The following is a 24,990-nucleotide window of genomic DNA, read 5'->3' as shown; positions in this document are numbered from 1 at the left end:
TTACTCTTTTTACAGTGACTTCCACTTCTCAGTGTTTCTTCTTCCCAGGTGCTTTGTTGCCTACCTACCACCCTCCCAGATTCCCTGTGGAGGTACTGCTTAGGTACTGCTTTCACTTCCTGCTGGTGTCCCAAAATTACTGTCTTTGTTTTTTTTTTTTTTAATGTTTATTTTAGAGAAACAGAGCATGAGTGGGGGAGGGGCAGAAAGAGAGGAGGAGACACAGAATCCGAAGCAGGCTCCAGGCTCTGAGCTGTCAGCACAGAGCCCGATGCGGGGCTCGAACTCACAGACCGTGAGATCATGACCTGAGTCAGTCGGACGCTTAACTGACTGAGCCTCCCAGGCGCCCCTATTGTCTTTGTCTCTGAAGTCTCCTTTACACTGGTGGGTGTTTGCCCATAAAAGAAGAGCCTGTTGGCCCTTGTTAGCATATGTAGTGGATTTTCAAGTTGGGAGACCTGCTGAGATCCCTCCTGTCATCCAAGAGACTTAACCTCATCTCTGTGTGCTCAGGAAAGAGGCTAAATTCTGAAGAGTTGTTGACTCTTCAACGTACGTTAGGTAGTATTAATCTCTCATTTATGGCATTTTTAATTTGTCAAGGTAAAGTAACATTTTAAGTAAAGTTAAAAGATATAGCTTATCATTTTTCCTTGTATCTTAAAAAATATTTAGGGGTTGAAATCATCTTTACCAGATTACAGAGCTGCAACGTACATGATAATATGTCAGATTTCTGTGAAAGTGACAATGGAAGACACCTTCGTCAATTCGTTGGCTTCACAGATCATCAAAACGTTGACCAAAATTCCTTCTTTGATCAGGGATGGATTAGGTTGCTTAATAGTGCTCATGCAGAGACAGAAGCCAGAGAGCCTTGGGAAAAAGTACGTACGATTGAATTGGGAAATGATGATAAATACAGGAGAATGAAAATATTTTGAATAATTATTTTCAAAGATAAATTGTATACTTTTTTTTTAAATTGCTATATATTATCTGACTTTTGAAGTTAGCATTTTATGTACTTGTTTCTTCAAAGGCCATTTCCTCATTTGTGTAACGTTCCTGATCTTATTACAATACTTCATGGGATTTCTGAAGTCTATGATGTCAGTCCTCTTCTGCGTTACATGCTTCCCCATCTGGTCGTCTCCATCGTTAATCATATTACAGGTTCGTGGTTGTATATTATGTGTCCAGAAGCGTAACGTCTAAGATTTGATTCTCTTAAAATTGTTAATATCTGTAAGATACTTCAAGTTTCTGCTAATTGTTTTTGTGTAATTTTTTTTTTTAATGTGAAAAACATTTGAGGTGGGACTACATTGGTTGAAGGAGATATTTGTTAATTGATATGCTCAGAATTCTGGTGTGTCTTTTTAATGTGTGTTCTATTTTAATGTTTATTTATTTTGAGAGAGAGAGTTTGTGCACAAGTAGGGGAGGGACAGAGAGGGAGAGAGAGAATCCCAAGCAGGCTCCACACTGTCAGCGCAGAGCCTGACACAGAGCTCCATCCCATAAACCGTGAGCTATGACCTAAGCCTATACCAAGAGTCAGATGCTTAATCGGCTGAGCCACCCAGGAACCTCTAATGTGTGTTTTTAAACAATCTCTTCGTTAAAAAGGCTATGGAATTATTTTAAAATGATTAACATATGTTACCAAGTAAAACTTTCCCTTCTCATTTAGATATTTAATGAATTTCAGTGACTCATGTATGACAAATACTCAGTTGCCAAAAAAGTTTTTCTCCTTGGAGTCAACATAAAAGTCCTTTGAGTCACTGAACATGGCAGACCAAGAAAATCGCATACATAAAAAACCCAAATTTTGGGGTGCCTGGGTAGCTCAGTCTGACTTAGGCTCAGGTATGATCTCACGGTCCATGAGTTCAAGCCCCATGTTGGGTTCTGTGCTGGCAGCTTGGAGCCTGGGGCCTGCTTAGGATTCTGTGTCTCCCTTTCACTCTCTCTGCCCCTCCCCCACTCACGCTCTGTCTCGATCTCTCAAAAATGAATAAATGTTAAAAAAAACCACATTTTTAAGAAGCCGTAAAAACGGTTATTAAGAATGATTATTTCCATTATATGCTTTTTATCTTTCAATAAATAGAGAAGTACAAGAAGAAATGTTTGGTCCTGTTGCCACTTAGACTAAGAAAAACATACTAGGGGAGACATCTCTAAAGTGTGTCCATTTATTGGAAAATGAGCTTTGCATAACTGGATCTTGGCTTAGATATGTGTCAGAGATATGAGTAGCATGTATAAAAGTATATTTTTCCTATTCTGGTGGTGATGTGGTCCCAATCTTTGAAGGCAGGGCTACCAGCTGATTGGTAATATATGTGCAGGAAATGTGGAATAGAAGATGATGGCTCAGTTCAGTAAGGCGCATCAAGATGCAAGCTGAGCCTGCTTTCAGAGCTAGTTTCCTGGGCTCTAGGCTTGGGTCCTAACTTCAACCACTTGTAATATGACCTGGCACAACTATGTTTTGGACCTCTGTTTTATAAATAAGGCATGGAAAACTTGTTTTTAAAAATGTAGAGAATTTCAGGTAAAGCATAAGTGAGGGTAATGTATACAAAAATGTAAAAAATATACATAGCTGAATAGGTGAGATACACTTTTATAAACAGGTAGAAAGCTGGATACCAATATATATGGTTTAAAATGATTCCTGTAGAAGACTTTTCTGCTGTAAGTAAATTTAATAATATAGGTGCAAAAGAATTTTTCCCCATCAATTTTAATTTATGTTGTATGCTAAGGTGAAGAAACTGAAGGGACAGATGGTCAAATCTACAGGAGACATTTAGAAGCTATACTTACAAATATATCACTGAAGAACAACTTAGATCATTTGCTGGCTAGGTAAGCTGTTATTTCTGACATGCTTTTGATTTGTATCTTTGGGGCTTAGTATACTTTTTAGAGTTGGGTAGCAGTCTTCCAGTTTCTCTTTATGATGCATTTCTTGATTTGTCCATATCATTTCATTAATTACTTAGTGCAATAATGATGGCAGTAGAAGGAAAAAGTAATTTGTTTTTAATGCTTAAATGGGATTATGGAAAGTTAATAGTTAAGCTAAATTTGGGTTACAGCTACATGGAACTAGTGGTTGATCTGAGATTCCTATTAATAACTGCGTCAAAATGCCTGAAACAATGCATCGCAGTTAGTATTTAGTAAATATCAATTAGAAACTTAATATTGAGGGTGTGAAGTGAAAATTCTTTCTTTTCTGTAAAGATAGTTCAGTCTCCCATTTTCTTTTTTCACTTAAAGGGCAACTTGATACAGTGAAAAGAATGTAGGTATTACAGTCAGACATGGGCTTGAATCCTTCCTCTCTCATTTCCAGGAGAGTAGAGTAGTAAGTTCTGAACGTCAGACTGCCTGGATCTGGTTTTGCTGTTGTGTAACATTGGCCTGTCTGCTGCTGTGTGTCATTCGTGTCCCTCGCTCATGGAATTGGCTTATGGATTAAATGAGAGTAGACGTGGGAAGTACTGTTGAGAGTGTGGGCCCCGGAGTCCAGCAGGCTTTGAGAACCTGCTCTACTATCGATGGCACAGAAGGGCTCGCTGAGCACTGGCTGCGATGGCTGTCCTCTGATCGCAGGCACATTACAAGAGTTCTCAGCCCTGGTTTTGCATATGTAAAATAAGAATGACTGGTACCTTGTAGACATATGGCAGAAGTATTTCTGAAGCATCTAAAATATAACGGGTGCTCAATAAATAGTAGCTCTCATGTCTGCTGATACTTGTTTTGTTTTGCAGCCTTCTTTTTGAAGAGTATATTTCATATAGTTCACAGGAAGAAATCGGTCCTGATAAAGTATCTTTGCTTAACGAACAGTTTCTTCCACTTATCAGACTTTTGGAAAGCAAGTAAGTTGTGTGTTTCTGCCCTTGTTGAATGTGTGTGTCTTGTTTTATTAAGAGAAGATTCACAGGTCACATCATAACATAGGGAATGAATTGTAAAGAGGCTGGTTTTCCCTCCCCCACCTTTAGGAAGACCGGTATGGGATTAAATGTATTTGACCTATACTTTCATATAGGAAATAGGGGCCATTTTTGTATAGAGAGATGTTACTGTTGGAATACTTTTAAGGTTTTATTTGTATCTTTTTTATACACGTATCATGTGTGTGGTCAGTGACTTCGTTAAGAATAATTAGCTCTTTATTTTCTTCCCAGATATCCCCGGACATTAGATACTGTATTAGAGGAACGCCTAAAAGAAATTACAGATCTAAAAAAACAGGAGCTTTTTCATCAGTTTATCTCTCTTTCTACAAGTGGAGGAAAGTATCAGGTAAGTTTTTCTTCGGAGGAATTACTACAATTATGGGTATATTTGTGTGGTTATTTAAGGAATTCTGGAGATAAATTGGCTAGTTCACTCCTTTCTTTGCAACTTTCGTGGACAGGTGAGATTTAGTAGTTTCTCTAGTTCCCTGAAGGGAAGCTGTGAGGCCTCAACTCAGTTATGCATTGAATTGTTGGAAAAAGGCATGGCAACGTAAATAACTGCATGTGATACTTCTTTCAGGAAAAGTATGTTTTGGAAATGTTATTAGCAGTCATCAAAAGGGGGCTTCACTCAGGTTTCCAGTGTGTCCTTATTTTTTTGATATGTGTGCACTAGCCGCATGAGGCTGTTCAAGTCACTGGTGAGCATAAGGGAGGCAGATTTTAATTTCATGATCATGTTAGAACTTCAGAAATTTCCTGTCAGTTCACCCTAGATCGATCTATTTCTACTAGAAGTTAGACATTTGAGCAGTTTTTACAGTTAGCCTTGAAAATAAATGTTATGAGGAGAAATGTGATTGTTTAGGTTTTTCTCTTTTGTAATTAGATCTTCATCTTTAATTAGTTTCATTTCCAATATTAGGATAATAGATTTCCTTTTTAGTCTTTTTACATAAGTGAGGTAAGTTGTCATTAATTTGACTGTCATTGTTTTATTGTTTAGGTGAATTGCTTTCTGTGTTCAGTGACCAATTTTTTTAATTCATATTTTCATTTAGGTGCTAATACACTGATTTATTTCAGGTGTTTCTCAGTCTGAAGTTAGATCCATATAATGAATACAAAGTTACTTCACAGAATTGCTTCACTAAATAAACCTACACATAGACACAAGTGTACTCTCAAAATCACAACATTTACAATGCTCATTTTTTTCATCTATTGTAACTCCTTACGTTCTAGAGACAAAGATTTTACTTCTTGGTTTCTGGATTTAGATGGTTGTTATCAAATGTGTTGGGCATTTTAGGGCAGTTTTCTCTGGTTTTTATTCTTGATCAGATGCTCAGATTTAATGGTGAAATCATTTGGTGATTGTGATGAATTCTGTAGTTTTTAGCAGATTCTGATACGTCTTTGATGCTCAGTCTGAACCATCCACTTGCTCCTGTGAGACTTCTGGCTATTAATCATCTGAAAAATATCATGAAGACATCAGAGGTTTGTTTCAGATAGCTTCATTTATGTTATTTTTATCCTTAAAATGCACAGTGTAATTCTAGAAGAGGAAATTGGAACTTGCCAACTACAATTGGTATTATGTAATTACAGACACAAGGCAAATATCACAGAGTACATTGGACCATACATGCCAGTAGCCACCATTTATTAGAGCAGCCATGCTCTAATAACCTCTATATTCGTGTTTCCACATTGCAGATTATTACTTCAGTGTTTTTCAGGCTATGATTTCTAGATCATTTACAGAGGTTCACCAATTATCTGAGAATGTTGTAGTTTTGAAATTTGACCTTGGTACTCTTAAGTTCAACATGAGTGTATTTGGGGACATTGGAATTACAGCTTTTGGAACACTGTTCTGTGATTTCAGTACCTCCGGTTATATTTGTTTCAGATTTTGGTGGCTGTGAATAGTAAGTACGAAGGCTAACTTAATTTGTGAATAATGTCTTTATACCAAAATGGTATTTTACCAAGACTTTGCAGTAATTGAAATGGAGCAGTATTTTCTGAGCTTCAGCCATTCAAACAATTCTGTCACAATTTTTGCTGTTCGAGCTTATCACTAATACTATGTTTTTAAAATTTTTCTCTGGCTTTCAAATGGGCTAATTTTTTTTTACATTGTTGTCAAGTCATGAGTTTGAAGGGTTAACTGGTGTAGACATTTAGTGTAGTTACTATAAAGGAAGAGTGTTCATCTGTGTGATAATCTAAATCTTCTCATGTAGTACTATTGCATATTTGGAACATTTCGGAAGAGAAAAGTGGTCCTAGAGTTGAGTGTCCTCATGGCACACCATAGTATGAACATGCTGAACTTGAACTTGTGTCATGATAGCTAGAGCCAGATTCATATCACAAATAGAATTTAATTTCAGAGTGCAATCATAATTACCATAGTAAATTCATTTCAATTTGAGTTTTTTGGTTTTGCAGGGCTTTGTGATAGTGGACTTAAAATTTTTTGTTTTATATTTATATTATCTTTGGTTTACTTTATATTTTTGTGTTACTTCGTTTTAAAATGGTATGTAAATAATAATAGCAACATTAGGATCTGGGAGGATTTTTTTTTTCAACATTTATCTTATTTACTTATTTTTTGAGAGAGAGAGAGACAGAGAGACAGAGCATGAACGGGGGAGAGACAGAGAGAGGGAGACACAGAATCCGAAGCAGGCTCCAGGCTCTGAGCTGTCAGCACAGAGCCCGATACAGGGCATGAACTCATGAGCTGTGAGATGTGACCTGAGCTGAAGTTGGATGCTTAACTAACTGAGCCACCCAGGCACCCCAAGAATGTTTCTTTAAAAATGGTTGATGTAATACTCAAATTTATAATCTGTAGCTTTGATTCATTTCTGATCTGGCATAAATTACGTCTCGCAAGGTGTTGATAGGTTTGTGTTAGTGATTTGCTGGATAATTAAACCATAGCATACTGGTCTTCATTGTGATAGGAAGATCCCAGTGTCTAGAATGAAAAAAAGGATTCCTAGAAGCTCCTAATATTATATCTGAAGGTGTTCTTGTCCTTCTTTTAATCCCTTTCTTTCCTGTCCACTTCTGGATTTGGTTAGTGTTTCAATAAAGGCCGTTGTACACATTCACCTTTTAGATTTAAGCATGGTTAACTGTCTTCAGATTGGGATATTTGACTACTTGCTAGCTATTTAGAAAATTTTGGTGATATTTGCTATGTGAAAGTTGGACTTCAGTTTGTGAATTCTAGGGATTTTAGTTTTATCTCCCAACAGAGTGCCTTATTATTTTTTGTACCATTATTTATATTTTTTTCACCACCCATAGATAAGGATATACTTAGGTTGATTTGCGATCTTACCTTTTTGTTACTGTGAATGATTACGTGCTTTATTTTCTTTTGTAAATGAAAAAAATAATCTTTTTGGCAGACTGGCTTTGCAGTGCTTGTCCTTACTCTTGTAAAAATCTTGATAATAATAGCTGACTTTAATAGTGTTTACTACGTAAAAGGCCTCGTTCTAAGCACTGATGTGTATTGTTTAATCTTGTAGCAGTTCTTTGGAGTTGGTACTGTTACTAGCTCTGTTCTCTGGAGGAGAATAGTGAGGCCTGGAAAGGTTAAATTACCCAGTCTGTCGCACAGCTGGTAGGTGGGTAATGCCAGAATTTAAACCTAGATATTCTGGTTCTTGAGTCTTTGCACTCTCAATATCCAGGCTCTGATTTAACAAGATGAACTTCTTAATGCAAAAATTATATTTGAATTATATATATTCTATTTTCAGTAGAAACTGGAAAAAGTTTGTACCAAATAATTACTCATCTATAAAGGCCCTTTAGCATTGAGGAGGGCACCTGTTGGGATGAGCACTGGGTGTTGTATGGAAACCAATTTGACAATAAATTTCATATTAAAAAAAATAATAAAAATAACAAAAAAATAAAAAGGCCTTTCAGAGATTATCTAGTTCAGTGCAGGTATGTTTAGAGTGTTTGAATTTGCATCTAGGCCAGAGCCTATATTTCTTACTGATAATCTGGAGTGCTTTTCACAAAACCAAGCTTCCTATCTAGGGTAAAATCTTAGGAGGTTTTAGCAGCAACTAAATATATTTTTTTTCTTATTTAGGAGAATGTCGATGAGTCTTTCATAAAAGAAGCTGTTTTAACCCGATTAGGTGATGATAGTTTAGATGTTGTTTTGTCGGCTATAAATGCTTTTGAGGTGAGTGAATTTGTTGTTTGTTGAAATACACAATTTGTAAATATTTTCTCCTCATGTGATTCTCTGCTCTAGGCAGGAATATATTGGAAATTATTCCTTCATTGGAAATTTGTTCTCTTGAGAGCATAGACTTAAGCCTGGTTAAGGAAAGCTTATGGGAGAAATCAGACTGCACAACTTCATATTACATAGAAGTTCTTCAAAAGGGAAAAGTGTTTTATAAATTGTTATCGATAGTAAATACCTTGGGATCGTGGAAAATTGGCTCATGAATGCCACTTTTGAGAAATAGCTCTCATAAAGCCTTGAAATAGTTCAAGGACTGTTGGGAGACGAATTCTTTACAATTCATTATTTTTTTAAGTGTATTTAACAAGTACCGTATGCATTTGAAGCAGGTCAAAATTTACTTATGGCCATTTTTTCCCCTTTAGATTTTTAAACAACACTTTAGTTCAGAAGTGACTGTTTCAAACCTTCTAAATCTCTTTCGAAGAGCAGAACTTTCAAAAAATAGGGGATGGTATGTATTCATTTCTCTTCATACTGTTTTGAATTGACAAAATTCTTATACCTGTTTCATTTTTTGTGTTTACATGTTTGCATTTTCTAATTTAGTTATATGGTCATGGTAGTGGAATGAATCATAATGTAATTCTTGCATTATGTAAAGAATTAGGATTTGTGTGGCTTCATTATACTATTCTCTGAAATTTTTTCTCCATAAAATGGTGAGAGTCTATAATGTGTGACATAATACTGAAATCTGAGAAGTAGGGTAGTAGGGAGTTTTAGTTTTTATTTGAGTTTATTTTTTTTTAATTTTTTTAATGTTATTTTTGAGAGAGACGGAGTGCGAGTGAGAAAGGAGCAGAGAGAGAGGGAGACGCAGAATCAGAAGCAGGCGTCAGGCTCTGAGCTGTCAGCACAGAGCCCAATGTGGGGCTCAAACCTACAAACTGTGAGATCATGACATGAGCTGAAGTGGGATGCTTAACTGACTAGCCACCCAGGCTTCCCGGAAGTTTTAGTTTTCTACTTTATATAATTCTATTTGATTATTTTTTCCCAGGATAGTGTATTACTTTATAATGAAACACGAACTTATGAAAGTAAGCTCAGAGGCACATGGTTACCTTCTGTACTATTTGATGAGCTCATTTTTGGCATTTAAGCTTTTTTCATGGAAAAATGACTAAGTTCCTTAGAGGAAGAGAGCATGTCTTGCAGGTTTTTGTTTTGTATCCATCATATTTAGTTCTTAGCACACAGTATGTGTTCAGATTTTTTTAAAATTACGAGTGAGTCTGTGATTTCTAGTGGAGTTATATATAGTGTGACGTGTTTTATGTTATTATAGTTAGCCTAATGATTTCTCAAAAAAAAGATTTGACGGAGTTAGTTTAAAATTGTTCTCCCAAATAACTCATCTTTTGGCATGGATTTTGAGTGATTGTGTTGGCTGTGTCTGAATAATGTGTTTGTTGAGACCAGGATAATGTCAGCTGAGCAGGGACAATGCAATGATTTGGGGCTGAATTTAAGTTTCCTAATGGGTTTCTCAGCCAAATCTGTTTGTGTCTTAGGTACAAGGTACTTGAGGTAGCAGCAGACATATTAATTAAGGAAGAGCTACTGAAAGAAAATGATCACTTGTCAAATCAGGTGGTGGTACATCTGCTGCCGTTTATGATTATCATCAATGATGACATGGAATCTGCAGAGATGAAAATCGCTATATATTTATCAAAATCAGGAATTTGCTCTCTGCACCCTATATTAAGGGGCTGGAAGGAAGGTAAGAAATTCAGTTGCCTTGTAGAAAAAACACTTTAAATACTTAAAAAAAACAACAGCAAATGTTGGCTGTAACTTATTTGAAATCACATTTGCTCTGTTCTGTGTCAGCAAGATTGTTTAAGATCAAAAATCTAAGATCAAAAACCTACAATCCTTGAGCAACAACAGATTTGAACTGCACAGATTTACTTAAATGTGGGTATTTTTCAATAAATACTGTACAGTACTCTGCATTTTCTCTTCCTTAGAATTACTTAAATAGTACTTTTTTCCTTCTAGCTTTATTATGAGACTACAGTATGTAATACATATAAGATACAAAATCTGTGTTGTTGATGTTATTAGTAAGACTTCAGGTTAACAGTAGGCTATTAATGGGTTTTTGAGGAATCAAAACTTATATGTATATTTTCAGCTGTGTTGGGAAGTGGGGTTGGTGCCCCTGTTCCCACGGTCCGTGGTCAGCTGGACAGTGGAAAGGAAGCTGACCCACACACAGATTCAGAATTGGACAAAGGGAAAATACAGAGCAAACCTTCATAGGAAAGTTATAAAACTTTTGCCTAAATTTCTTACTCTGTAGAATTCTTTAGGTGAGTATTCATGATATAAGGGCCCTGTGTTCATTTTTTTTTTTTTTTTAAACAGCTCTTGAAAATGTGATTAAAAGCACAGAGTCAGGAAAGCTAATTGGTGTGGCAAATCAGAAGATGATTGCGTTATTGGCTGACAATATAAGTTCAGGGGATCCTCCTTCAATGTTAAAGATGGTAGGTTTGCTGTCAAAGAACACCCCTGGATTTCTCAGTGTTCGCTTCACTAGATTTTTTTTAAATAATGTTTGCATTTTTGACTAAGTATATTCTGCAGATTGTTTTATATCTTTTAAGTTTTATATAAATTTTTCATTGTGGTTTTATATTGGACTGATAAGAATAATATGTACCTTTTTGCCTCCCTGTTTCCTTTTATTTAAAATATGAAAACCTGGGGGCGCCTGGGTGGCTCAGTCGGTTGAGCATCCGACTTTGGCTCAGGTCATGATCTCGCGGTCTGTGAGTTTGAGCCCTGCGTCAGGCTCTGTGCTGACAGCTCAGAGCCTGGATCCTGCTTCGTATTCTGTGCCTCCCTCTCTCTCTGCCCCTCCCTCGCTCATGCTCTGTCTCTCTCTCTCTCTCTCTCTCTCTCTCTGTCAAAAATTAAAAAAATAAATTAAAAAAATAAAATATGAAATCCTGTTTTTTGTTAAAATAGCAAAATATCAAAAAGTTATTTTTTTATTTTTGTTTTTTTTGCCTTAGTAAATAAAGCTTTGTCAAGGCATTAGGTGTATAATTTTAAAGCATTTATCTGGTTGCCAAGTGCAGTTATTCATGTTCATTATAATTCTGAATTTTTTAATTTTTTTAATTACTTAGAAGTCAGTGCTTACTACTTTTTAAAGGCTTTGTATTTGTCATCTCACCTTAAATGTAATACCCAGATAGGTCTGGGGTAGAGAAAATTGTTTTATGTGAACTAAGAGCTACCAGTAATGGAGAATGTTTATTTTTCAAGGTGGAGGATTTAATAAGCCTTGGGGAGAAGGACTGCTTTAGTCTGAAGCAGAAAGTGACTTTTCACCTGGTCACGGCTGTGCTGGTTTCTTGCTGTTCATCTTTAAAGGAAACTCACTTTCCATTTGCAATAAGAGTCTTCAGTTTGTTGCAGAAAAAAATAAAGAAGCTTGAAGGTGTCATTACTGCAGTGGTAAGTAGTGCAAAGTGTCTGGAACATTGAGTAAAGTGGCAGTCTGGCTTGTTAATCACAGCAAAACTGAAAATTGGGGGCTGAAACGCTGAATCTTTGGATTCAGTTGAATGCTGAATTAGAAAACTTAATTGAATTACAGAATATCAAGGTCGTGATGTTTTATACCTAATGGTTGACTGTCCCCTTTATTATCTTTATTGGGTAGTTATCTGAGTTATGCATAACTATCCTTCATGATGAAGAATTCACTAGGTATGTCAGTGCTTGAATAAAATATTACTTCATTCTATTGTTTCCTAAGAATTGATCTTTTGTATTTTAATGTTACATCAGATTTGGATCTCACCAGCTTACTCTTTGTCTTTGACAGTATCAGCTAAGAAACATGTTTCAGTTGTTTGTATTTTTACCTAGTACCGTATCTTGAGGTAATAAGATTATTTCTTTTAATATCTGCCCCCTGTAATAGTATTTAGTTTTTATTTGTCCTCCATCATTCAGAGGGCTCTTCATTTTAGGATTTGCAGAATGAGTCAGCATCTTTTTCACATTTACATATACCCTCAGGATTTTACAAGTTCTGGTCATGGTCATTGTTACCTAAAATCATATAAATTTAAAAAGAGTAATAAATTTTTGTATTTTAAAAAAGTAGCCCAGATAAGCCCTTCTTGAATTCTTTCTTTCTTATCTTTTGTGGATTGTGGTAACCTGAAGGGTGTTTGCCCTTGGTGTTAAAAGTGTGAACAATTTGGGGGGGGGGTGTGTACATATATATATATATATACACACACACACACACACACACACACACACATATGTATACATACACATACACATATGCAGATAAAATGCTTTATATTTAGTACCCTTTCTGGGAATCATGGGCCTCTTTCTGGCTGTAGCAGCATATCGAGTCAGTGAAATCCCTCCAGAGAGACGTTCTCTTAGAAGTCTGGCTCTTTCCTTCCAGGTTACTGCTGTGTGCTCTCCTGTACAGAGTCTCGTAATTTTCCTTCATATTTTCTCCTGCTTTTTAGTATCTGCAGTATAATTTCTAAACACCTCACATTTTGCTGCTTATTTGCAGAATTACCTGCAAGTTTGGAGATTTTACTATGTACCCTCTTCAGATTACCTGTAAAAGTGGGACATGAGAAAGGTCCCATTAAGGGTCTCTTAGAAATCCAGCTCCTTTCTGTGTAGAAATGTGTCACTTGATAAACACAATATATGTGACTAACGTTTGTTTTAGATGTGTGTGTTGAGAAAATATAGGTAACATGAAACTGTGGATAACTTGGATCTTTTTTTTTTTTGTAAATAGTGATTGATGGTTGAATCTCTTTACAAATGTGATTAAAGCTTTTAATTCTCTCACATAAATATGCGCATAGAGACACAATTTTGCATATTACCCAGACATACACATCCATTGTGGTTCTCCTGTGTATAACCCATGTTCAGAACCCCTTGTTTGTGTTGTCTTGGTCTCTTTCACCGTTTCAGGAAATCCCCTCAGAGTGGCATTTTGAGCTGATGATGGACAGAGAGATACCAGTGGAACTGTGGACACACTACATAGAACAGCTCAACACCGCCCAGAATATTGCTGTGGAGGATTCAGTTTTACTCATATTTTCACTGAAAAATTTTATTCATGCACTAAAGGCCCCTAAATCCTTTCCTAGAGGTAGGACGGAGTGTGACTTTCGAATGCGATACTCTAGAAATGGAACTAGTGTCTTGAGTGAAAAGTTCGCACCAGTGTGTCCACGTAAGTTTCTTTACCGTCTCTTTGTCTCCATGTCCGTGTAGAGGGCGTGTGGTGGGACCCCGAACAGCTGCGAGAAGACAGCAGGGCCTATGTGCGCTTGCTCATTGGGCTCTTTGAGACGATACTCACCGGTGCTGATGCCGTTCATTTTAGGGTCCTGATGAAACTGTTCATAAAGGTACGAAGCTCCTCTTTCTCAGGCATACTCTTCCCTCTAAGAAGATATCGCAGGGTATTTTAGTTATGACAGTTTTAATGAAAATGAAAATAATGTGTGCTGATTATGGTGAAGAGTGTGCGCTGATAAACATGGCCCTGTGAGGTAGCGCTGTCGTGACACCAATCGGTAGGTAGGACACAGGTGCACTTTGTTGCGTGCCTGCTAGTGTGCTAGACCCGTTAATGTGTTTCATAATCACAACAGCCCAGGCTGTTTGGTTGATGAGTGCCATTAGCAGTGAGAATGTGCTGTTCACAGGGCTGATTTAGCATATTGTGCTACGCAGGTAAGAAATTTCAGTGACCTCCAGTGGTCGAGGCCTTTGTTCTTGGCTTCTTGCCCCTCCACAGCATTTGACACAGTTGGTGATGCTGACTCCATCTTTGAAGTACTTTCTTAATGAGGCTTCTCCAGCATCACTCGTCTTGGTTTTCTGCTTAGTGTTCTCATTTTGTTGTTGTTCGGTGTGTTCAAACGTAGAGTTGTAGCAAGTCCTTTGAATTCATTTGCATCCTTCTCATTGGTTAAGTGTAGAAAATTTTAAGTCATGAGACAAAGCAGCAGAACATTGCAATGAAGTATTTGTTTTCTGTAATTACACACTAGTGAAAAGAGGATTTGGAACCAACCGAATGTGAGTAAAAATTAAACTTCCCTGTTGTTGATTTGTTCAATTTAGGTGCATCTACAAGATGTTTTTCAGTTCTTCAAGTTCTTTTCTGTTTTATGGACGTATGGGTCTAGCCTTTCAAATCCACTTAACTGCAGCGTGAAAACAGTGCTGCGGACCCAAGCTCTTTATATAGGGTGTGCGATGCTCTCTTCTCAGAAAGCACAGAATAAACATCAGCTGGCATCTGTCTCTTCTCCAGGTATTGTGAGTAGCCTCTTACGTTCCGTCATGACCAATTTTAATGCTTTCTCTATATGTAGTTTGTGTGGATTGTACTTTGGAGAATTTCTTTTTAATTTGTTTTTAAGTAGAATGCTCATAGCGGCGCCTGGGTGGCTCTGTTGGTTGAGCAACCGACTTCAGCTCAGGTCATGATCTTGTGGTCCATGAATTCGAGCCCCAGGTTGTGCTCTGCTGACACCTCAGAGCCTGGAGCCTGCTTCAGATTCTGTCTCCATCTTTCTCTGCCCCTCTCCCGCTCAGTCTCTCAAAAATAAAAAAAAAAAAAAAGAGTGCTCACTCACATGTGCATGCACTCTCACTCACGTGCTGTGTATACATGTAATTTATGTAGATGTGTGTGAACTACACGTGTATAATTTTTTATTTAAAAAAAATTTTTTTTTAACATTTATTTATTTTTGAGACCGAGAGAGACACAGCATGAACGGGGGAGGGTCAGAGAGAGAGGGAGACACAGAATCCAAAACAGGCTCCAGGCTCTGAGCTGTCAGCACAGAGCCCGATGCGGGGCTCGAACTCACGGACCGCGAGATCATGACCTGAGCCGAATCGGACGCTTAACCGACTGAGCCACCCAGGCGCCCCTACATGTGTATAATTTATATACATATATGTGAACTGTATGTGTGTATGTATAAACTACTTCTAATCACCAAAACATAAAAATGGTAGATGATTAGTCATAGGTTGTTAATATCCTGCTCATTTTCTGAGTTTCAGCAGTTACAGGGTTATCTGGGGAAGCCAGATCATTTAGTATAGTTCCAATATTCAGCTACTTATAAAAAGGTCTCCACTCTGACAGACTTCTTGGATTTGTCTCTTCTATCAGGTGTAAGTCATTTTCAGGTTGGACACTCACTAATAAAACACTTATATTAAATTTATATTTTTTGATAAAGTGAAATTTGCAAATTTTGTAAAAGATGCAGAATTTCCTGAAGTTGATGAACATGATACTGAAAAATAGATATTTACAAGCTATTGACAAATGAGAGAATCTGACAGAATTAGACCCTGTAGTGATTAAAGATGAGGAAATTGATGAGGATGATGGATATGATTGATTCCTCAAACCAGAAGGATTTTAATGTCAAAGGAACAAGAGTGGCTCTTGGGAAATTTGATTATGTTCTTGATTTTTTCTTTTTTTTTTATTCTAAAATCACTCTTTATAAATGTTCTATGAAAGCAAAATGAACGATATATGCTTTTCCCAGAACAGTTTCTCAGTGTTTCTCTTTCATTAGCTTTGTGAAAGAGCACATAATTAATCATTATAATCAAGGTTTCATTAAATACAAGGTAAAGTATGTATTTAAATTTAAAGTTTTTACTTGTAGAATAAAATCCCATGAATTATTTCATTACTACTTATTATAAAATTGCAGTTCCTGATTTTAGGTGGACTTAATTTAAGAAGGCTTTTTCAGGTTTTGTTTTGTTTTGTTTTTTCCTTTGGATGAGAAAGATTTACTGCACATTTTTAAAAACTTTAATCCTTTAATTAATATGTTATAGGTATTGTTCTATATTATTACTTAGTAAACACAGAAATTTATTTACTTGCAAATGTCTGCAGACTATTCCATTGCATGGAAATAGCCTGATTTATTTAAGTGGTTATTTTCTGTTAAAGGTATGTATATTTTATTTAGCGGTCATAACTACTTTGATTTTCTAATTAAGTATAAAATGTCTATTTTTTGATATCAAAGGCAGAGGTTCCTGAGAGATAGATGTCTCTTCGTCTATAAATAGCAGGACCAAAAGACTTCACTTTTCCCCAGAATTGCTGCAAGACCGACTCCCTGTCTGCCCCTCTGCCTTGTCATCTGTCACCTCCATTCTTCCTAAAGAACTTTTGCATTTATGCTGCTTAGAAATGTCCCAGTAGTCCACCGAAACCAGGACAGGTGCACCTAATTCCCCTTGGAAGCTCAAGGCCTATGCACTGGAGTCCTGGAGGTCCTGTGTGGAAGGTCACTCAGTGCCCCCAGCCTCCGGGCACCCACTCCAGTGCACAGGGAGCTTCTGTCTGCACCTGCTCTGTAAGGACTCTGGGAGGTGCTGGTATTTGTTTTAATCTGTTTATTAAAAATGTGACAGGGGCGCCTGGGTGGCGCAGTCGGTTAAGCATCCAACTTCAGCCAGGTCACGATCTCGCGGTCCAGGAGTTCGAGCCCCGCGTCAGGCTCTGGGCTGATGGCTCAGAGCCTGGAGCCTGTTTCCGATTCTGTGTCTCCCTCTCTCTCTGACCCTCCCCCGTTCATGCTCTGTCTCTCTGTCCCAAAAATAAATAAACATTGAAAAAAAAAATTTAAAAATGTGACACTGTTCAAAAGAAAAAGATACTGCAATATTAAAATATTACAGTATAGTATTTATGAATTTTTGTCAGTGGTGTAGGAATCTAACCAACATTTATTACTTTCTGTGGAGATATGCCTTCCAGCTCAGTCTTGAATATAGCGAGTTTTGTTAAATGAACATTTAACATCATTTGTAAGATGTAGACTGCCTTTGGTTTTTTAATACTTGACCAATATAGTAAATGTATTCATAAGTTTAAAACCAAAGCTCAGTATTGTTTTCAATCTTTATGTAAAATATCCTGTTTTAAATCTAAATAAAATGACTTGGGAAAACAGTCACATAGACTTTTAAACGGAAGAAGATTCCTAAAAGCTGATAGTTTTAATAAGGTAGCTTTTGCTTACTGTGAGTTCTAGTATTTAACTTGAAGGTGGTAACTGTAGTACTTAGTACTTTGATTTGTTTTTGCATTTGGATTTTTCTGGAAGCTCTGTACCACTATACAGGGAATTTTAGCAAATAGTGACTTGGCCTGAAGCGGCCCTTTGTGTGAATTGAAATTTCCAGCTGTTGCTGACTTTATTTTATAAATTAACCTTACAGAGAGTAGGAAAGATTGCCAGCCTTTACATGACCTTCTCAGAAAATTTTGACAGTTTGTTGAGCTCTTTCTTAGCATTCCAGAAATGAAATATATGGAACGGATCATTAGTAGCAAAATGAAAGTCACCACAGTTTGCCCCAGTACATAGCATGGAATAAAGCTTAAATAACACCGTGAGAGGAATTTAGGAGTCTTTTTATCCCGGAGACATAGTTTCAAAAGACTTCAATCCAGTTGATCTTACAGATGCATTCTGCCAGATCTTGAAAGCAGGTTTTTCAGTGCTGTTGGACTGAGCAGGGCATAAAACAAAGGAGAGCTTCCAGATTCTTTGTCTAAAATGAGTATAACATTGAAAATTGACAACACTTAGAGACAGAAACAAGACAACAGGCCAAGTTGCTTTGAATAATAATGCAAAATTTCTAAATAAAATATTTGTAAATTGAGTCCAGCATATTCTTAAAAAGCAAGTATCTGCCCAAATAAAGTTCATTCCAACAATATAAAATTGGTTCAAAATAAAGAACTCTTAATTGGCCATATCAGTGTTAAAGGATTATCATTTTCCAAGAATTTAAAAGGCATTCGATAAAAATCAGTAATTCTAATTTTGTGGCAGCAAAATAGGAGTAATGAGAAAAATACTCAAATCAAAAGCTAGCATCTTTATAGCAGAGTTGGGAAAACAAAAGCGTTCCTGTTGAATCCATCACTATACTGGACACGGTGTTAGAAATAGTAGTTGGCAGAAATAGCTGTTTGAGAGACTGATGGAATGTATGAGTGATGAGGCTGTGGGATTCTTAGGTGCGTTATTAAATAGGACATCTGAGGCTAGCTGTTTGAAAACATTTAAATAAAAGTTGACTCCATCCTTATTTCCTTAGACAAAATTTCACATGAATTAAAGATTTCACATTAAAAAAGAACAACATAGCTCTAGTGTTAGAAGAAAACATGGAGTGCGTGTGGCCTCTCTAAATATTTAATATAGATCCAGACACTTGAACAGCTCAGAGCAGGGATGGCCTCTCTAAGCATCATACAAAATTAGAAGAAAAGTGGGACTGAAACTTCTACATTATAAAAAATTCCAGGGGTGCGTGGGTGGCTCAGTCAGTCAGGTATCTGACTCTCGATTTTGGATCAGGTCATGATCTCATGGTTTGTGGGATCAGGCCCCACATCAGGCTCTGCGGTGCTTGGGATTCTCTGTCTCTCTGTCTCTCTGCCCCTCCTGTTTGTGTGCGCGTTCTCTCAAAAGAAATCAACTTAAAAAAAAATTATAAAATACAATTAAGGACAAAGTATTTGCAAAGTATGGTGCACAATGAGAAGTTTCCTCTGCACACTTACCAAGATGTATGTATGTATGGAGATGCTTGTTGTAGCAGTTTTAATGCTGAAAGACTGGAAGCAGCTGAACTTACCAGTAAGATAATGGTTTAAATAATACAGAAAATGCAATGGAGAACAGTACAGTTTTAAAAGAATGATTTTATATACAAACAGAAACACACCCACACACCCTCGGGTGGCAAACAGTTCCAAATACATTTGAAATGTGATAGTTCTTGAAGCAGGGTGTGTGCATATGTACACCCCTGTGCTCTGCTCTCATTTGTGTGTTTTCAAAAGGGTAAGCTCGCATATGTCCACGGTAAACATAATTAAACAGTGAATGGTCTTGAGAGAGAATTTCAGTGGGGGGGAAAACTTCAACATCTACCCTTAGGTGCTATTTCAGTTTTGTACTGTTTCAGTTTTTTAAATTGCTACTTAAATTTTTTTCCATTTGGTTTTAGTGGTGACATCTCTACTCATTAATCTGGGAAGCCCCATAAAAGAAGTACGAAGGGCCTCCATTCTTTGTCTCCAGGCCCTCAGTGGAGTGGTGTCTCATTTCCATCTGGTAATAGATCATTTGGTTCCTAAAACAGAGGAGATCACCTCAGATGCCACCTATGTTACTCAGGTAAATTCCTCCGCAGAGAAGGTTGAATGTGTGCACTCCTGTATGGACACACAAACAGTTTCCTCCTCCTTTGACATTTTGCTTTATAGGGATTTTGATCGACTTAAGTCACTGAATTTAGAAACCGATGGCGATATCCGTACATCTTTCTCCTCCCATTTTTAAAAGATAGGAGTACAATGTTTCATTCATTTCTGCTCTGCTTTCTTTGGCTAAAAGGCCAGTATTTGGCTTTTAATCATAAGCTAACTGAGAGGTATTGGTACCTTTTCCAGGGGAAATGAAAAATGATAAGTAGCATCACATCATTTGAGAAAGAATCTTCCATAATTAACACATTTAGCCTTTGTAGTTCCTTAGCTCTTTTTCATCCAATTTTCTTTTTGGTGCCCTAGGATTTGGCTGCTTTATTTGAAGAACTGCGGAGAGAAAAGAAACTAAAATCTCGTCAGAAATTATCAGAAACTTTGAAAAACCTACTTAATTGTGTATATAGTTCCCCATCTTATGTTGCAAAGGATTTGATGAAAGTACTTCAGGAAGTCAGCAGTGAGGTATGTGCAGTTCAGGCGGCTTGTAGTTTTGTGTGTTCTTACTAAGCGCTATTAGAGCTGCTCATCGTATCTAGGAAGATGTGTCCAAGAGTTAAGCAGATGCGTGCAGCACACTCAGAAGTGAAAATTCTCTTCCTCGTTTGGGAGGGGGAAGCATTATAGTGTAGAAAAAGACACAGGATGCAAAAAGCAAATATTGTGGGGTTTTTTTCCTTTTTAAAATTGTGTGTTATCCCTACCTAACCAGTTACTTGGTTTTAAGTGAATTTAAAAAAACATATGGGGGGAAACACTGAAGAGGCATTGCTGAAAAAATTGTTGGTTTGTGTCTTTTCTTCAGGTGAAAATCCTCCACAAGGTAATAGTTTTGGATATAAGCCTGTGAACATTCCAAAATCGTTTGTTCATTTTTTAAATGTATGTGGTTGACCATTTTTCTGGGGGGAAGGTCCATAGTTTTCATGATGCTGTTAAGGAAGCCTGTGATCCCAGTGAAAGAGGTTGTGAAGCACCTGCTTCTGTGAAGGAGCATGCTGGTCAGCACAGGAGAAGCTCTTCATCCTAGGGTTCCAAAAATGCCTAGATGCTTCGCCAGTCTGGGACTGACGACAACTTGGAGAACTGAAATGGGATAAAGTGGTGTGGAAACCACATGATCAGACTTTCCTGGTGGGAGCAAACAGATGGCGTTTATCAGCTCTGTGCCATCCCTGGTGTAGTTTAAACTAGGAATTGATGGGGCACCTGGCTAGCTCAGTCGGTTAAGTGCCTGGCTTCTGGTTTCAGCTCAGGTCATAATCTCACCGGTTCGTGAGTTTGAGCCCCGCATCAAGCTGTGCCCTGAATCGCCTGCTTGTGATTCTCTGTCTCCCTGTGTCCCTGCCCTTCCCCTGCTTGCTCTCTATCTCTGTCTCTCTCTCAAAATAAATAAATATTTTAAAAATATTAAAATAAATAAACTAGGAATTGACAATTTTGTTCTGTAAAGAACCAAATAGAAACATTTTAGGCACTGTAGGCTACACAGTCTTTCTTGCAGGTACTTATTAGCTCTGCCATTGTATTGCGAAAGCCATGGTCACTTACGTAAACAAATGAGCATAGCTATGTTTCAGTAAATAAAATTTACAAAAATACATGGTCCTCTGGATTTGGCCCACAAGCCATAATTTGCTAGCATTTTGGTTTAGTTTTTAAAGGCTTTACATATATAACATGAATTAATATTATATCAATTTGGAAGCTCTGGGGGAAACATGCAATGTTTTAGAGAAAGCTAAAACTTCTTTTTGTGGCCTAAGACTTTAGTTTGTATTTCCTGTTTTCAGAAAGTCTTGGGACGCTCAAATGATTCATCTCTGAATGGTTTAGAGCCTTTTTTTGGTAATGTTTTATTTATTTATTTATTTATTTATTTATTTATTTATTTATTTAAATTTACTTATTTTGAGAGAGACCGCGTAAGCTGGGGAAGGGCAGAGAGAGAAGGGATCCAAAGCGGGCTCCTTACTGACAGCAGAGAGCCCAATATGGGACTCGAACCCACAAACCTCTGAGATCATGACCAGAAGTCAGACGCTTAACCAACTGAGCCACCCAGGTGCCCGCCCCTGTAATGTTTAGTTTTGAAAGAGAGAGAGAGAGAGAGACAGACAGAGCATGAGTAAGGGAGGGGCAGAGAGGCAGGGCTCAAACTTATGAACTGTGATCATGGCTTGAGGAGCTGGATGCTTAACCGAGTGAGCCACCCAGGCGCCCCTAGAGCTTTTGGCCATTACAGAATGAACTTCAGGGGAGACTTCAGTGCTTAATTGGATTAAATGCCATTTCTCATGTCTAAGAGATCCTCTTTATTGGGGCTTTTTTCTCCAGGCTGTGCTCCCAGTCTTGGAACATCATCTCTTTGGATGTCTTTGTAAAGCAAGCAAAATTATGTATCAATAACTGTTTACTATTGAATTGCCCAAACTTTAGATGGTGCTTTCTCAGCTGTTGCCTATGGCTGAACAACTGTTAGAAAAGATCCAAAAGGACCCGACAGCTGTCCTGAAAGATGAGGCCATTATTTTGCAACTCACTCTGGGAAAATATAATGAATATTCAGCATCCCTTTTACATAAGGACCCAAAGAGCCTAGATATATTTATAAAAGCCGTGCATACAACAAGGGAACTTGGCGCAGGAATGCCAACCGTTCAGATTACAGCCCTTGCAAAGGTCAGTGATTTTTTTCAGAAACTAAAATATGTTCAAGCTTTTAAATTTTGTACTGTTTTACTTGGAGAAGCTTAAGTGGAATTGTTTTAAAAGGAATATAATATATTTGATCTGTTTTTGCAAAATTGAGTGATGTACATGTGTGTCGAAAAGAACTGCATTTTAACTGACAAAATGAGTAATGATTTTACGTTGTAAGAGAGAGTGGCTTTAAGGTCAGTTTTGGAATTCATGTTTGTTCGTTGAGCTCACTTGCCTTTTTTCTATTCCCTCTAGATTACAAAGCCATTTTTTGCAGCTATAGCAGATGAAAAAGTTCAGCAGAAGCTTTTGCACATGTTGTTTGATTTATTGGTGAACTGTAAAAATTCACATTGTGCTCAGACCGTTAACAGTGTTTTTAAAGGGGTAAGTTGCAAACTTTCTGTAACTTGTTTATTAACGTTTGTTCTTTCCAAGGGACACCATGTTTAACTGTCCTCTGATTTCCAGTGCATTTAGGAAGTCAGATGTTAGCGTCAACAAGAATCCTGGACAAGAAGCTCATAGAAAAGTGCAAAATCAAAATATAAGTTTTCATCATGATATTTATTGTGTGAAATACTTCTAGTGTTAAGCAGGTAGGGTATGTATGTTAGGTTGGATCTTACTCATATTAAATGGGATCTACCTGGTTTATGCAAGGATGTTCAACTGGGTATAGGCTATACTTAATTTAAATAGTTGTGTAATGACATACACATAATGAGACTGAGAATCTGCTTGTTGATTTATGTGTATATTAAAACATAGTCTGTGTTTGTTTTGCTGTTAAAAAAATAACTTAGAAAACAAGTTCACAAAAATAGGTAATAATATGGGCAAGTTCTATCCAGTTTTAGCAGTTCTCAGAATTTTGACATATTTTCTTAGATTTCTAAGATGCATTAAATGAAATTAAGGTACAGAGTAGTGTATATAATACAGTCCTGTTTGTGTGTGTGTGTGTGTGTGTGTGTGTGTGTGTTTTAATATTTATGCAGGTGTTGGTATGTGGGAAGTACATAAGGTGTTTGCCTTTGGGGATTGAGTTGAGCTCTAGAGTCATAGGAAAATGTAAAAGTGACATGGATGTTTTCACTGTATCTTTTTTTTTTTTTTTAATGTTTATTTTGAGAGAAAGAGTGTGAGTGGGGGAGGGCAGCGAGAGGAGGAGAGAGAATCCCAAGCAGGCTCCATACTGTCAGCTCAAAGCCTAATGCAGGGTGCGTTCTCATGAACTGTAAGATCATGACCTGAGCTGAAATCCAGAGTAAGTCAGCGTTTATTTCTCTGATGTTATCCTGTGCAAGTGTATCATCGACCATTCTTCCTTCGTATTTCAGATTTCTGTTAATGCTGAACAAGTCAGAATAGAACTGGAGCCACCAGATAAAACGAAGTCCTTGGGCACAATTCAGCAAACAAGAAGGCAAAAAATGCAGCAGAAGTAAGAGCTATGTGTTCAGTGAGAAAGTGCCCTTTGTTCCCCAGGCCTTAAATGTTATGAAACCATTACGATTTTTTTGATACCTGTCAGTTTGGCGTATGTGGGTATGATAATTTTTACTTAGCATTCATAATGTTTGCTTTTCTAATATTTTCATACCTGTTTCACAGAAAATCACAAGATCTAGAATCCGTTCAGGAAGTTGGAGGTTCTTACTGGCAAAGAGTAACCCTCATCCTAGAATTACTGCAGCACAAAAAGAAACTCAAAAGTCCTCAGATACTGATACCGACTCTTTTTAACCTGCTAGCAAGGTAATGACACTTGCCTTTGCCTTTGATCTGTGAGAGAATAGGATTCTAATTCCTGCATGTCTTCTCTAACAGTCTGTTTTCAACAGTCTTTTCTTGTCTAACTAGTCTGTAAAATAAAGCAAGTACTGTAGTTGAAAGATGAAAAGAAAGGTTTTAGGTACCCTTTGCCAGTTCCCCAAATTGTGTAGTAAGTGACCACTCCTCGTATAGCCTACTTTTTAACTTTCAACACCACATCTCTTGGGCATCTTTACTTGTATTGAAAGACACAGGGTGAAACTTGCTATGTTTTTAGGTGTAAATTACTAGATTGATAGCTCTGGTATATGCCACTGTAGTGTGGATATTCTCTTTTACTGTCTGAAAAGCAGAGTAATTTGCAAGGTTGTCCTCTAAGGTTTCAGGTAAGTTCATGGAAAGTACAACAGAGAGGGTTTGACATTAAGCACCTACCTGCATGAGAAAAAAATTAGCATTAGAATCTTACATCTTGTTTACAGTCTATGTTTGATGTTAATATTTTAGTTATTCCTAATGAAGTATGTGTTGTGGACAATGGTCTTTAATGTATCACTGAAATTGTGTAACTCTTTGATTTCCCATTATGTTTTTTTTCTGGGGGGTCCTGAAGGAGTTTAGAACCTTTGCCACCAGAGCAGGGAAATATGGAATACACCAAACAATTAATACTTAGTTGTTTGCTTAACATCTGCCAGAAGCTCTCTCCAGAAGGTGGCAAAATACCAAAGGGTATGTACTTTGTTGGAAGGAAAGGGTGGAAGGACTCACTGCTCTGCGTGTGAACGTACCTACCACTTAGAGAGTTTTTTCTTTTTCGT

General features: G+C 37.3%; 1 protein-coding gene across 1 annotated transcript in view; it reads left to right on the top strand.

Moving 5' to 3' along the window:
• HEATR1 (HEAT repeat containing 1) overlaps positions 1-24,990 on the top strand; it is a 49,366-nt gene that overhangs the window by 5,734 nt on the left and 18,642 nt on the right. The window contains exons 7-27 of the mRNA XM_027046975.2: positions 679-890; positions 1,046-1,179; positions 2,784-2,886; positions 3,801-3,911; positions 4,224-4,341; positions 5,394-5,501; positions 8,140-8,235; positions 8,670-8,758; positions 9,822-10,033; positions 10,684-10,805; positions 11,593-11,784; positions 13,297-13,480; positions 13,606-13,742; positions 14,464-14,656; positions 19,429-19,598; positions 19,994-20,152; positions 22,127-22,369; positions 22,646-22,777; positions 23,734-23,837; positions 24,008-24,151; positions 24,783-24,901. Of these exons, the coding sequence (XP_026902776.2) occupies positions 679-890; positions 1,046-1,179; positions 2,784-2,886; positions 3,801-3,911; positions 4,224-4,341; positions 5,394-5,501; positions 8,140-8,235; positions 8,670-8,758; positions 9,822-10,033; positions 10,684-10,805; positions 11,593-11,784; positions 13,297-13,480; positions 13,606-13,742; positions 14,464-14,656; positions 19,429-19,598; positions 19,994-20,152; positions 22,127-22,369; positions 22,646-22,777; positions 23,734-23,837; positions 24,008-24,151; positions 24,783-24,901 (3,082 nt within the window). The remainder of the gene's footprint in view (positions 1-678; positions 891-1,045; positions 1,180-2,783; positions 2,887-3,800; positions 3,912-4,223; positions 4,342-5,393; positions 5,502-8,139; positions 8,236-8,669; positions 8,759-9,821; positions 10,034-10,683; positions 10,806-11,592; positions 11,785-13,296; positions 13,481-13,605; positions 13,743-14,463; positions 14,657-19,428; positions 19,599-19,993; positions 20,153-22,126; positions 22,370-22,645; positions 22,778-23,733; positions 23,838-24,007; positions 24,152-24,782; positions 24,902-24,990) is intronic.

The sequence above is a fragment of the Acinonyx jubatus genome, chromosome D2 (genome assembly GCF_027475565.1).
Source record: "Acinonyx jubatus isolate Ajub_Pintada_27869175 chromosome D2, VMU_Ajub_asm_v1.0, whole genome shotgun sequence".
NCBI lineage: Eukaryota > Metazoa > Chordata > Mammalia > Carnivora > Felidae > Acinonyx > Acinonyx jubatus.
The sequence above is the reverse complement of the archived record's forward strand: the minus strand, read 5'-3'. Positions and strand labels throughout refer to the sequence as shown.